Source organism: Mugil cephalus, chromosome 1 (genome assembly GCF_022458985.1).
Source record: "Mugil cephalus isolate CIBA_MC_2020 chromosome 1, CIBA_Mcephalus_1.1, whole genome shotgun sequence".
Lineage (NCBI taxonomy): Eukaryota > Metazoa > Chordata > Actinopteri > Mugiliformes > Mugilidae > Mugil > Mugil cephalus.
The window spans coordinates 41,869,404-41,882,810 of NC_061770.1; the positions used below are offsets into that span (position 1 = coordinate 41,869,404).

At 41.7% G+C, this 13,407-nt stretch overlaps 1 protein-coding gene across 8 annotated transcripts in view; it reads left to right on the forward strand.

Annotated features, from left to right (window-relative positions):
• kcnip4a (potassium voltage-gated channel interacting protein 4a) overlaps positions 1–13,407 on the forward strand; it is a 125,128-nt gene that overhangs the window by 105,846 nt on the left and 5,875 nt on the right. For 7 of the 8 annotated variants that reach the window (XM_047580908.1, XM_047580944.1, XM_047580900.1 and 4 more), the window contains one exon: positions 10,014–10,138. In XM_047580908.1, coding sequence (XP_047436864.1) covers positions 10,014–10,138 — 125 coding nt within the window. Of the gene's footprint in view, positions 1–8,955; positions 9,052–10,013; positions 10,139–13,407 lie in introns of all 8 variants that reach the window. The other variant, XM_047580891.1, reaches the window with a different exon arrangement.

The window sequence follows — 13,407 nt, forward strand, 5'->3', positions numbered from 1 at the left end:
TTTCGTGATTTCCATTCATTCAGATCTCAGTCAGCAGACTGTGATAGTGTTAATAAAGGAAAACAATGCCCCATGTTTAAGAATAAAATGTTATGTAAGCCTTCAATGATCTTTAGAGCTTTGAAGCTGCACATGATTTTCTATTTTTTTCTATTGGGGCTACACAAACCAGTACGCTAATTTGGCTTTAATTAGCTATGTATAATCATGTAGCCACATGAATTCAGAACAATATTTTCCATAATTAAACCAAGGACATAGGTTCTCATGCATAATGCAGCAATTCCTTCCAAACCTTAGAGCGTAGCTAATGAATTCTGTGGGAGTTCAACTAAATGTATGGGGCCCATTCCATGGGCCTTTTGTTTTGTTTAATTTCTTCATCTGGATTCGTTTGGATTCATATGGATGTTACTTAGACTTGTACCACCCACTTAGACCAGACCAGGCACCCCCACCCCATAGCAATGACACTCCTTGATGGCAGCAGACGCCCCCAGCAGGATGCAGCCCGACACAGACACACACACAAAAACACTTTAGGAACAACTCAAATAAAAATATGACCTGGCCTCCAAATTCACTAGACCCCAAACTGATCAAATATCTGTGGGATGATGCATAGAGGCCCCTCCTCTCAACTGTTGAGCTTAAGTGGGGTTGAGTTGTACTTAGAGCAAAACATATCTCATTAAAAAATATTTGTATAGTGTATAGAAGTTGCCAAATATCATATATTAACAGTAGTAAGACCCAGGCTCTATGGTGTAAACAAATAATAAGTAAAGAGAAGAAAAATATATTTAAACACAAATCACTTTATTTAATTTAATATTACTGGCTGGTGTTGGAAACCATAAATCTTCACATAATGCATAACTGGCGAGCAGCTTTTCCACACGCTGGTGTCGAGTAAAAGCCTCCCTGTCAGAGAAGTAAGAGCGTCTGCGAGTAAAATGGTAATCCACCATCCACTCCTGGTCATTTTCATGAGCCGTTTTTCCACACAGACGTCGAAACTCTGGATACCATGTTGAAAAGTTTTGGCTGAGGTATGTGGAGAAAATGTGATGCGAGTTCAAAAGGGAGTTTGTTGGACTGTTTATGTGAAACGTAAACACTGCCTGTCTCGTCAAATTAAAATTCATTCATCCATTAATGCATTTTTCTGAGTGACTAGTCGCGAGTTTCCTGTCAGGGGCTGGAATGGGGACAACTCACTTGGAAGTGAGTCATATAGAACCTCTCCTCTTCGAACATCCTTTTTTTTTTTTTCCTGCTACGAAAGCTCTAAACTTTGGAGCTGAAGTGTGATAAAACCGCTTCTTCTTCCTCTGTCTTGTCTTATAATTTTTAAAATGATTGGAGTAGAAAGGGCAACGGACTTTTTCCCATTACAGCAGCAAGGTTTTCTTAGAGACAGACTATTATTAAAGCACTTCCAAGTGACAAATGATAGCAATTAAAACCATAGACTGCTCTTTCCCCAAGATTCCAATAAATGCCTCAATCCGCTGATGGTGTGTCATTATGGCCAGCGTGAGAGTCGGCTCTCAATCATAAAGAATCTTGGCACCCAGTTCCCAGATCACCGGTCAGTGCAGTCAGTCACACTCAACAGATGAGGACATTTTATTTCCATCCTAACGCTGAAAAATTAGCTTCTAGAGCGTATTGCTGTCCTCATTATCTTACTTAAACTGATTACGATTCGTCCATGAGGCACCATACAAACTGTAGCTAATTGCACTAATGGCAGACATAAATGCCTAATGCATTTGTTTTTGCCAGTAAGGAGCCACTGTGTTGAGCTACTGCTTTCTTGCAGTAGCTAACCAGAAGGTCTCAGTCCATTTGGCTGTTTACACAGCTCTGTTCACAGTATCCTTGGACCCTGATTTATTTGGATCTGCCTTTCATCAGTGGCAAGAAGACACAAATCTTGATCTAGTATCTCAGGGTGTGTAGATTCACAATACAACTTCACACATATTCTGGACTGTGGCGCCGACATTTGGCCTCCAAGGTGCTCAGCTGAGTTTTGATACCGACCCCACCTTCCCATAATTCCAAATCCCGAGTCGGTTGCAATGACATTTCGCTTGCCTGCTGTAAGAAAGTAGAGGGTTAGTTATTAAATAACAGCAATCACATATTTTCCCCCTTGACTCTACTTTAAGGGCTTATTTGTATTTGCGCCCACCAAATGGTAACAAATGGCCTGATCCGTATCCACCTCCCTCTTCGTCCATCTGATTTATCTGATATAAAATGCTTTCTCATTACACAATGGGGACTGAGCTGGAATTGCTTTTCACTTATTGACTCAGATCTGCAGATCTAACACTCGCAAAAAGTAGAAATGCATTTAGCAGATATCCACCGTTGGCTGCTCTGGTGTTCTGGATGTCTGCTAGAATTAGTTTCGGTGCATTAGAAAATGTTTGATGCTGTTAGAGGAAATTCATTACACTTAAGTCCACTGTAGTGAAGCTAAATTCAAATTCTTGTCCATTCGCCTTTGCGCACATCAGATGACACATTTCTATGGGACTGCCTGTATATATTTATCTACACAGATAGCCATGCGCCCTCTCCCATACACATGGTACCAGTTCTTTCAGTATGCACCTGTATAGATTAACAAATTCCCATCTGGTCCGAACGCCTCCCAATTCTGTTCCACGTAACTATCTGTACGAATATAAGTGCTCCAGTAGAGTTGAAAACCTGAGATAAAACATGCCTTCCAATTTAGACAGAGCTGCAGCTTGTGTATATTCAAGTGAAGCACAATGAAAGCATTCCTCTGAGGCTTGTGGAAGGCACCGCATTTATAAAGGCTTTGGATATATTCTACTCTATATTTCCATTTAGTCTGGCTGTGCTCCAAGTGTATGTATACAGTATATCTCTATTACATCAATGGACTCTCAATACATCTGAAGCAGAGGATCATCTATAAGCAGATGTTTACCATTGGCAGAGGCATTACTTGAGCAATAAATCAAAATGGCCACACAACACTTCTCCCTCTTAGTATTCTGCTGGGAGACGGCTTGTGCCTGTAGTCTTAACTTGAGACGAGTAGGCCAGTTTGAAATCACATTGGCCTTTTGTTGGGAATTGTGCCAGTCGTGCCAGCACAGGCTGCCAGGCATTGCTCATCTGCCGCCCTTGCCCTTGGCCTCTGGTTGTAATTTCAGCTAATTGCTGGCTGTCCAATTCGTCCCCTTTTCACAAAAAAAAAAAGAGTAAAAAGTAGCCTCCTATCTCCCGGTTCTTGGGTTAGATTTAAATGGGCCGAAAGGCTTTGCCTATACAATTACGCCACTGGCACAATGACATCGGGAAAATGTTGTGCAGACTGTTACTAATATTGAGCTGACCTTAAGGGATATGAGGGGAAACACATTCAAATTCAAAATCGAAAGAGATTTAGACGAGCCAGCGTAGCCGGCGGCCAATCATTACCTCCATCATCATCATCCAGTCAAGTAATCCACTTTTCCAGGTGAATCGATGAATTTTACTTCTGTCTGTAAATTCTCCATACTTGTTTCTATGGAGTATGTTATGTTTATGATGCTATGTATGTTGAAAGCAAATATCTGTGTTGCAGTGCAAGATGATTTGATTGAACTATGGTTGAAATCCATGTTTTTGCTGATGAAAGATTTTGTCTTTGATACCACCTGCCTTGAGCTCTGCATGAGACAGATTAAGGATTAAGAGATTAACACCTGGCAACCACTGACTTTAATCCCTGATGTGTGAGAAGAGATCAGAAAATAAGTATGTTCACTAGTGTTAATATTAAGATCCATCTTATTAGTCATTGCCATTTAGAAAAACTATCCTAACAAATTTAGGGATTTTTTTTTTTTAGGATCTAAAACAAAAGTTGGTGCCCCCTGATTGAAAAGAAAGTTCCCGATAAAAGTCACTGTCCACCATCCTATCCTTCTACATTAGTTTCATCAGCAAGACGCTCTCTCTTCACTCTCTCTCAGAAGCTCAGAAAAGCAGCTCTCTTCGGAGTGATTAATGACCTCGGATCTAGAAACCATTTGGAACCACCACCAAAGAGTCACTTTAAATGCAGAAAGACGGGATGGGAGCTCTGCTGTCCACTGCCAGATAAAATCGCTCACAGAAGGGATTTAAAGTATCCTGAAAATGATGACTACTGATTATGATGATGTATGCTAATGCCTAAAGTGATGAATGATAAAATCATACTGGAACCCAAGAATTTAAATTCAATTTCTCGCCCGAAAATAACTTGCAGGCCGCGTATAAGTAATGTTGCTTTTGTCTGCCATTTGGACTCACCAGTACCTGTTTTTGTGACTACGTTAACATATTTTGTCCTTAAATGGACATCAGTAGAAACTGACTGCACGGCCTTGTGATGAACCTGATAGCCTCAGATTGCTGGTGAGGTTTTCTGTGTTTTATTGCCAAGACTTAGAACGGCCTATATTAGGAGTGAGCTCAGGCTGAGATAAGATCTTTTTTTGTTTTTTTGAGTTTGGATCAGGTGTTAAGTAAGTCAGTGACAGGAAGGTGGGGTGTCATTGGCAGGTCTCACTGTATAGCAGTTGAGTTGTTAAATGTGAGGAATTACTGATTGCTTTAACAATAAGGGATGTTGCAACCAATCACAAATGACAATAATAGAAAGTCTGATCAGTACATCAGTGATTAATACTCCATTAATGATCAGAATTATAGCCCTATCGGGACAAACATGTCTCGTGCTGATGTGTCTCAGACTGGCCAGATCGGAAAGGAACTTTTAAGTGGATTGACAGGGGAGGTGTAACGTCTTAATAGTCTCTTGAATAAGTAAATGTTAGAACGTAACAGCCATGTAAATGCTTGATTCAATCATTTCTCTCTGGGTAAGGCTTGGAAATATATATTATGCCATTAGGCTGTACAACACCAGCCTGAGTTAACAATAACTCACACCTGAGACTTATGTTCTTTTTACTTAGATTCTTGTTTTTGCACAATAATCTGCTTTTTTGCACTAACTACCACAACGTCCACATTTAATATCTTAGCAATTATGTTATATTCCATTTTTTTTTTAGCAATTCTTTAATTCCCAGCCACCACTGAATGTCTGAGTGCTGTAAATTTTTGTATATTTTGTATATTCTTTCAAATTTGATATTGTCTTTTTGTTGTTTTTTGTATATATTTCATACTCAAGGTAATTGCTCATACGTGGGACAAATAAACATTGTCTTAAATAATTGAATTAGCCATCCATGTTAACACTTATGTTGGAATCCCAAGAGGTTTGTATCATTAATTTAACCCCATGCAGCAGATGCAGTTCAAGTAAAATCAAAAAATGTTCTTTCGGGAGGGTTGTGCAAAGCAACCATGACAAGTTAAAGTGTGCAAAGTGTGCAGACGGTGTAGAACACAGAGAACACTGTAAGAGGGCACAGTACAATAATACTGACAGTGCTCTGATGAGAATAATTTCAGGTAGCTTGCAGATAATATGTGATTATTTGTTTTCACCTCACTCCCCACAAAACTGCCTAGTATGACCTTTTTCATTATTTAAACAGGATTTCACATTACACGCATGGAAACAATTCTTCCTGTTCTAAGCAGGTGAAACCTAGATAGGTCACTGAGACTAATTGAATTAGACACAGCTGGCCATTAACTGTAACCCAGAGCCACTGCTGAATCCTGGTCAAAGATCAGACCACTACTGAAGCTGTAAAGACTCACATCCTTGGTGTTGTTGCCTGTAACACTATCTCACTCTTACTGTTGGAAGATAAGTTGTTCTCCCTTCAAGTCGTGGCCTACTTTTGTCAGCGCTGCCTTCTTGCCTCCGCCGCGCCAAAGGAAGGAGGCTCAACTCTATAAGTCAAGACCTCACACACTAACAGAAGCTGCTACAGAAGAAGAGAAAAAAACACATTGAGTTGTTTTATACACAATTTTAGCACTTGTGTAAAAAAACAAAAACAGAAAGGCGCATGATGAGAAGTAAAATGTAGGGTCCGTTAAATGCCATTAACAGTCAATTTCACACAGATTAAACCTACACTTCCTCCAGTAAAGCTGCATCGATCATTTTCATTTGAGCCTCACCACTGAGTAAGGACTTTTGCATTTACTATATTATATAAGTATATTAGCTCTGTGTGTCCCATGTGGCCCCCCAGGCCGTGATTTGCCCGTGTGCTGCCCTGATTGTACATATACCGCAACAAAGAAGCAGCAAACTCAGCAACACAGATCATCAAAGTGTGCACACTTCAGCACGAGAATGAACCCAGGATTTATTGATTTTAAGCGGCCACGTGTGTCCTGCTGCAAATACTCTTCAATCAATTATATCAATTATTTACACTCTTTTTGTTTAGGGACCCAGTTGATTTAAGGCTAGTGAGGTTTCACCCTCCAGCGTGACCTTACCTTTGAGATAAATGAATTGTAAGTGTTGGGGGAGCGCAGCAGTTGAACCATGACAGATCAATCAGGACTCTTTTTGAAGGGTGTTATCATCCATCAGGGTGTGCGTATTTTTTGTCAGCTCGTTGAAGAAGAATCTGTGTAGCAGACCGATTTATGGCCTATATTCTGCAAAGGTAGTTAAACAATGTCCCATGGTGGTTTAGCTTTTCTGATATTTTTCTTTATTTATGATCCTCATAGGGAATTCAGTCTCATTCTTGTGTGATGCTCCAGGGCAAAAATGACTAGCTTGTAGCACTAGCGTGCTATTATAGGAGCTGTCAATCAAGAAAATCTTTTTTATTTTCTTTTGAGGAAGGCAAAAGTTTGGCATGACAGTGTGCGTGTGCACGTAATGACTGAACCAGTTAAACTGCTGAGATTTCACAGACTTCATTTCATGTGCTTCTGGACTTCTTCAGGACAACAGCGCCCATTTATGGTGTTCAAGAAATCGGATGCAAGCGTCGCATGGCCAGCGAAGCGGTGAACTTTGACCTTTTGCGAGTTGGGGGCACGGAGGCGCCGCATGAGCCACCTTCTGCGTTATCACACTCAAAGTCAAACGTCAGATCAATTTGACCAATAAAATAAAATGGCAGAGTTAATCAGACAGCCACGGCCGCATGCTCTTTTCCTGGCTGATTAAGCACCGTGTCACTCAAGCCCTGCTTTATTCCACTTTGGAGATCAGTTTGCATTGCCTCCGTATCGGTCCGGCCTTTCATCGGGAGTCATGCTTTTAATTGCATTACGCATAGTAGGGATTTACTTCTTTCAGTCGTAATGTTTGCGCTGCATCCCAAACACAGACCCGTTCTGAAGGCCACCGCTTCGTCCTTGGGTCCTTGAAGAGATGACTCTCCGTAGTACAGTAATGTTTCCAAATAAAGCCACGTGCTGTCAAGACCAATATATCCAAGTAACGAAGGTAACATCAGTCCAGTTCAACCTCAGTGAGGGCACTCAGACGTCTCGTCTGCTCTCAGGTAGGAAGGTGTGTGTCAGGGAGGTAACGAGAACGGATGAGAGCTTCATCCTTTTATAAGTCAAAGTTATTGGGTTATTATAGAGGGCAATATCAACCCTGCCTTCAGCTACACAGATCCGCAGAGAAGTTTGCTTTGCACAGTAATGCTGGTCAGTATGTGTGCCAGGGCTTTTAACCATCTGCTCTGTTGTTTGTGTGTAGGCCATTAACGCAGTCTGTTGTTTACCCCTTGTACATTTTTAAGGCTCGCTTATCTTTAACAGGTGATCACTGCTATTTCTAGTTTTTTTTAGACTGAGCTGTTGTTCAGCAGATAGCTCGTTTCCCACCAGGCCTCAGTGACGCTTCCAGACCAGGTTGCAGATTTATGACACAATTTTCGCTGCCTCTCTTCTGTGATGTAATTGTTACAACTCCATCCCTTTATAGCCCAGGTTTATAGCGGCCTCTTACAACTCCCATCGGCCAGCTTTGGTTTGGTCGGCTAGTTATAAACATGCAATGTGCTCCACCACTATTATTATTTTATTTTTTTTTACCTGCAAGCGCAGTCTTGTAATAAAGTGCTGGATGATTGACAAAAGATTTGCAGCACTCGAGGACTCGTCCTAACACCCACTGCTGCCATCGAGCCTCACACGAAATTTTTCAGAACAGCAGAGTGAGAGGGGAAATGGGTTTGTTCGCTTTAAACCAGCGTGGACATATTGCATATAACAGAAGAGAAGGTTGTGTCCTTCAGTCGTCAGTTCTTATCTTTGATAGCCCACTGTGGCTGAATAGTCATGTACTAAACTGCCTTTGTTAAACTGACAGCAGGAAAATGCTTTTGTCAAGCAGCATGCTTGATTATGTGTGAAAAAGGATGACACCTGATGAGATATTAGCTTACACCCTGACATGAGATCACAGGCTGCATATCGTGTTCGCGCCTGTCTTTCACACTGATGATGTACAACTCATTACTAAGTAATGTAACCCAGTGAACTAGAGACTCATGACCTGTATTTATGCCGTGCTTGGAGCTGCAGACCTGGAGGTTTATATGCAGCAAAAATGTCCCTGTTGACCCAGTTCTCTTCCAAAAAGCTGACTCACTCTAAGAAGCATGTCCACAAATACGTCAGCGGCCATACATGTCGTTTCAGTCATTGCAGGGAGCCTTTGGCATTTGACCTTTTCTGCGGTTTACATGTCCTCTCATGCTTTCACTAAATCATTTCCAAGATTTTTACATCTGCCGAACGTAAAAAGAAGTCATCTCTCGTGTCCTTTTGACCCTGCCTGGTGCGCCTTCTTCTATCTTAGCACATTATACCGTTGTTGTCCTGAAGAACCAGAGAGGTAGCCCGAAGTCTATATGCACTTGGAATAGCTCCCTAGCCTCTTGCATGTCCAGTTTCCTAGAATGTCTCGAGGCTGTCAGTTGCCGTGGTAACCGCAAGACCTAACGCTGTATTTCCCAGGTTACCCTCAGATTGTCCACAAGCGCGGGGTGAGAGCTCGACTCTTGAGGCTCTTTCCATGCTCCGCGGGCAAAAAGCCATCCTCCAGTAATCAAAGCAAGTGGTTCCTCCAAGGCTCTGTCTGTCTCTGTCTCTGATGGTTGTTTGTCGCTGTCGTCTCATGTGCTTTTTAAAAAAAAATAAGAATAAAAAAAATATTTCTGTGGCTTATCCCGGTGTTTGGGCACATACTTTCAATATAGGCTTTTGTCACACATGGACTTCCACACACGTGGAGCTGCATTTCATGTAGAACATTTTCGCTTTCACAATGTGCGAAATGATGTGGTGTGAACCAAATAGGCCATTTTATGTTAAAGGTAACGCACAAATGTAAGTCTACACCTTCTGGACAGCAATGATGAGAATCAGATCAAGCAGCTGTTTTATTTCCATTCTAAAAATATTACCTAGCATCCCTCATGAAGGCACATCATTTGCTCTATAGCAGCAGGTTAATTGTGGTCTGTGAGAAGACTGGGCCTTTTGGCTGTGGGCTGCAGTAAGACCCCTCGGAGCTAATGAGGCACTTAGACAGTGTGTCACACTTCAGGTATATGAGAGGCCCTGCGCCAGCAAGACGAGTCAAACGCCGTGCTGTGAGGACAGTGCAGTCAGTGACAGTGCCCAGACAGCATCTGCCATCATTATAGGCCCATTAAAACATTTCACAGGGTTCAGCTGCCCACTTTCATGAGGAGGTTCTCTGCCACAAGGACTTGTAGTTCCTCATAGTGTGTTCCGGGGTCTCAATAACACTTCAATAATTACTGCCCTGTCATATTTGTTTTTTGAGAAGAATAGAGCGTTCGCATTTGTGTTTGGTTTTTGTAAAGATTGATTCACTTAATTTATCTTGCATTTGATAATTAGACGCTTTGAATATGGATTTATGTTAGCTTCTGTTGACATTTAGATTCGTAATGGGATATCATTAATTCTAGCTTTTAATAATGCAAATTTGCAAGGACTCTTACCAGCATTGGTTCACATCTGACCTTCTCCCTCCTCCTTCACAGACAGCGTTGAAGATGAGCTTGAACTCTCTGCAGTCCGCCATCGCCCCGAGGGCCTGGAGCAGCTTGAAGCCCAGACACGTTTCTCTCGTAAGGAGCTACAGATCCTCTACCGCGGCTTCAAGAACGTAAGTGACAAGACCACCGTGCAGCCTCAGCAGATGACTCAGCAGGCTCTGTTCTCTCTTGGATACGAACGATGTATTGTCTCATGACCTTTTCTAGTGGAGAGTGCTTCTACTTGCAAGATATGTTGACCTTTGCCTGTATAGGAGCAGTACATGATCAAGCATCTGAGGAATGCGGCTTCACTGCATCATTGGCAGGACTACATGTTAAAATATATAGTTTTATTTACCCTGGAAGTTATTGTCCGTTGTTCACTGTGTCAGGAATAATTGGGTCAAAGCTTGACTCCGCTCTGGAATATTACTGACGAACAATCCAGGTCAAAGTCCTTTAGAGCATCCCATATAAATCCACCTCGCTCCTCTCTCACCTCTGGTGTGAGGTGTAATGAGATGGCCCAGAATTAACTCAGCCCAAATTGTCTGGCAATGAAGGAGGATAGTAAGAGTCCTGTGATAGTGGAATCCCCGTGGTGCTTCACTTTCCTGTTGAACCTGCACTTTGGCCCAGCCAAGTCCCTGCAAAGCCTGCCCATTAGTCCCCTTCCACTAGAGACAAGGTAAGAAATGTACTAATGAGGCCTTTAATTTGTGCTATGCACTTAGCTTGACGTCTCCAAGGCCAAGTGAGGTAGTATTGCATTTGATTATAGACACCCACCAATATGTTTTCTATTTTGATTGTGTTTTGCATGCTTAAGCAATGCTAGCAGCACAGCTCTGAGGACAGAAATGCCAGTTGATTGGTTAGTTGTCTAAAAATATCTGGCTGAATTGCAGTTACATCCATTCAGCTGACATGCACAGCTTATTCATAATAAATCTTAATATTTGTCTGGTCCTTCAGCTGTCCGCGACGTAGCAATACATAAATCTCTCCTCCTTGCAATCATCTCTCGTACCATGACATAAAAAAGAAGCTGCGCTACACGACTAGCATAGCTGTAAATCCTTCGTCTGTAATTTGTTTGTGTCTAGCTCTACACAATATCTGTGTAATGGAGATGTTGCGTTTGGAGGTAGATGTCTGAACTGGACAAACAGAAAGAGTAATTGCACTTAAATCACAGCGTGGTGAGCCTGCTGTGGTTCATTTTTTAACCGCTGGGGTCAAACCGCTCGTCTTTGTCTTGCCCCATCCCGGTGACTTTGGCAGAATGAGGGGGAGCTTTTAAGGCCGGCCAGACTAATAGAAGCTGGCGTGGTTCCCACCACGAGAAGTTTGGTTCTTTGTCCTTGGCGTTGAGATTCAAAGCAGATCAAATACTTCTAGCACAGGTGGGAGAATTAAGCCGTTCGTCATGACAACAGACTTTAAAAGTGCCTCGCTTGTCCTTCACTTGTAGCGCAGAAGAGTTTGTTTTGGATCCAAAAAAAACAAAAACAGATATCCAGCAGGGACCACAGTAATACCTGTGGGTCTGCGTCATATTAAAGGTATGAGAGAATCTATCGTTGCATAAATCCCTTGACACCATTCTACAAGGAATAACACAATACTGCCCTCACGTATTACTAAACCGGCTTGGCTTCACAGTTCACAGTCTGGTGCTTTGACTTGGCATTAGATTATGATCTCATACTTTCTATTCCATCAGTCCACAGTGCCTCAGATCACAGGTCTGTTTAATTCCCCACAGATCTTACAGCTGCACCGCTTCACAAGTCTCCAAAAGAAATTTCATGCCTGGCGAGGTTTTGCATTTCACAGATTGTATTTGTGATTTTATTATCACGGATGAGCTAATTTTTCCAAGCACGTCAAACGAACTACGCTCTCTGACCTCTCATTCCATTTAATGAGAACGGCACTAAATAATGAAACAACATCCAAGGGTACGTGGAAAATTACACCCATCATACACAACATATCACTTATATTATCCCACTTCTTCTTTCTTTCAGTTTTGATTTAAAGGTTCATAAGCAGGTACTGCAATGCAATGAATTACATTCTAGTTTAAAATATCCAAACATTAAGAATTTTAGTCCGTAACTGGGTAATTTCCACTGGATTGATTTTATAATTTATAGGATATAATTTAAATTTATAATTTACAGAATGTATGAATAACTGATTTTTACTTTGGTAAGATCAAAGCCTACCCTGGTAGGACCTTTATTCACTCTGTGACTATTCCTCTCAACTTTAAATTGAATCCAAGGGGCTCTGCATTGTACGTGGTAACGAGATGAGACGCAGGAAAATTGCCTCCGCTCCCAGTGTCGTCGTCACGTGACTGAAAAAGACGTGATAAAATACAATCAGGTGGATTCAGCCAACAATCAGTTTTACTCACCTTTAATTTTCTTTCAAGAGGTGAGAAGAAGAAGCTGCAATCGATGTTTGAACCACAGCCACTGGAATATTAATGTTAACCAGTGTTAGTGATGTTCACGGCCGTAATTGTCCCTCCACACACACACACACACACACACACTAATATGTGTTTTTAGTATAATTAAAAATGTCCTGCCTCAGATGACATTTCCTTCCACTACTTCAACAGATGGTTGACAGTTGGGAGCCCACTCTCTGCGCTGTTGTTGTTCTAATTAACAGTAGATCTAGTAAACAACAAATACTGTACAGCAGTTTGGCTTTTAGGGTGGAAATGTTTGATGCCGAGGTTTCCACCGAAAACTCCTCTGTAGTCTTTGCAGGAATAGTATTTAGAAGTTATTATTATTTCATTTTAAATTGTTTCATTTGGCTCTATCTAAGTCCATCAAACGACATTAATGAATCCATAATGATCCATAATCAATCTCTATTGAATACTGAATATATTTAATATAGCTTTCATTTTTCTCGGTTAACTTAAAGAATAAAAAATCAATGGTTGCCAACTTCTTCCATCTGACAGTTACTGAGGTGTCAAAGAACTACTGCCATGGAAGGAATGTGCCAAAAAGGGAAACTGCATTTGTCATTGTAAAGGGGAAAACCTCTGACTGACTCGTTCTGCTGTCGATTCAACACGTTGAACCGGCTGAAAAGACGCAGACTGACTGGGGGTCTGACTGGTGCCAAGGGTGAGGGGGGGAACCTGCCAAAGCTGGAGCCACAGACGCTCACCACCAGCCTGAGACTGTCCAACAGCTGACTGTCAGTCTAATGTGTCACAGCTTCTGGAGAGGTTTTTAGACTCTTGTCCTGACCTGCTGTGCTCACAGCTACGGTTTTAATATCTGAGATCTACAGTTGCTTGGACCTCCTGGCTCAGGCTTCGAGCCTTTTAGATACACAGGTGTCTCACCTTCTAATC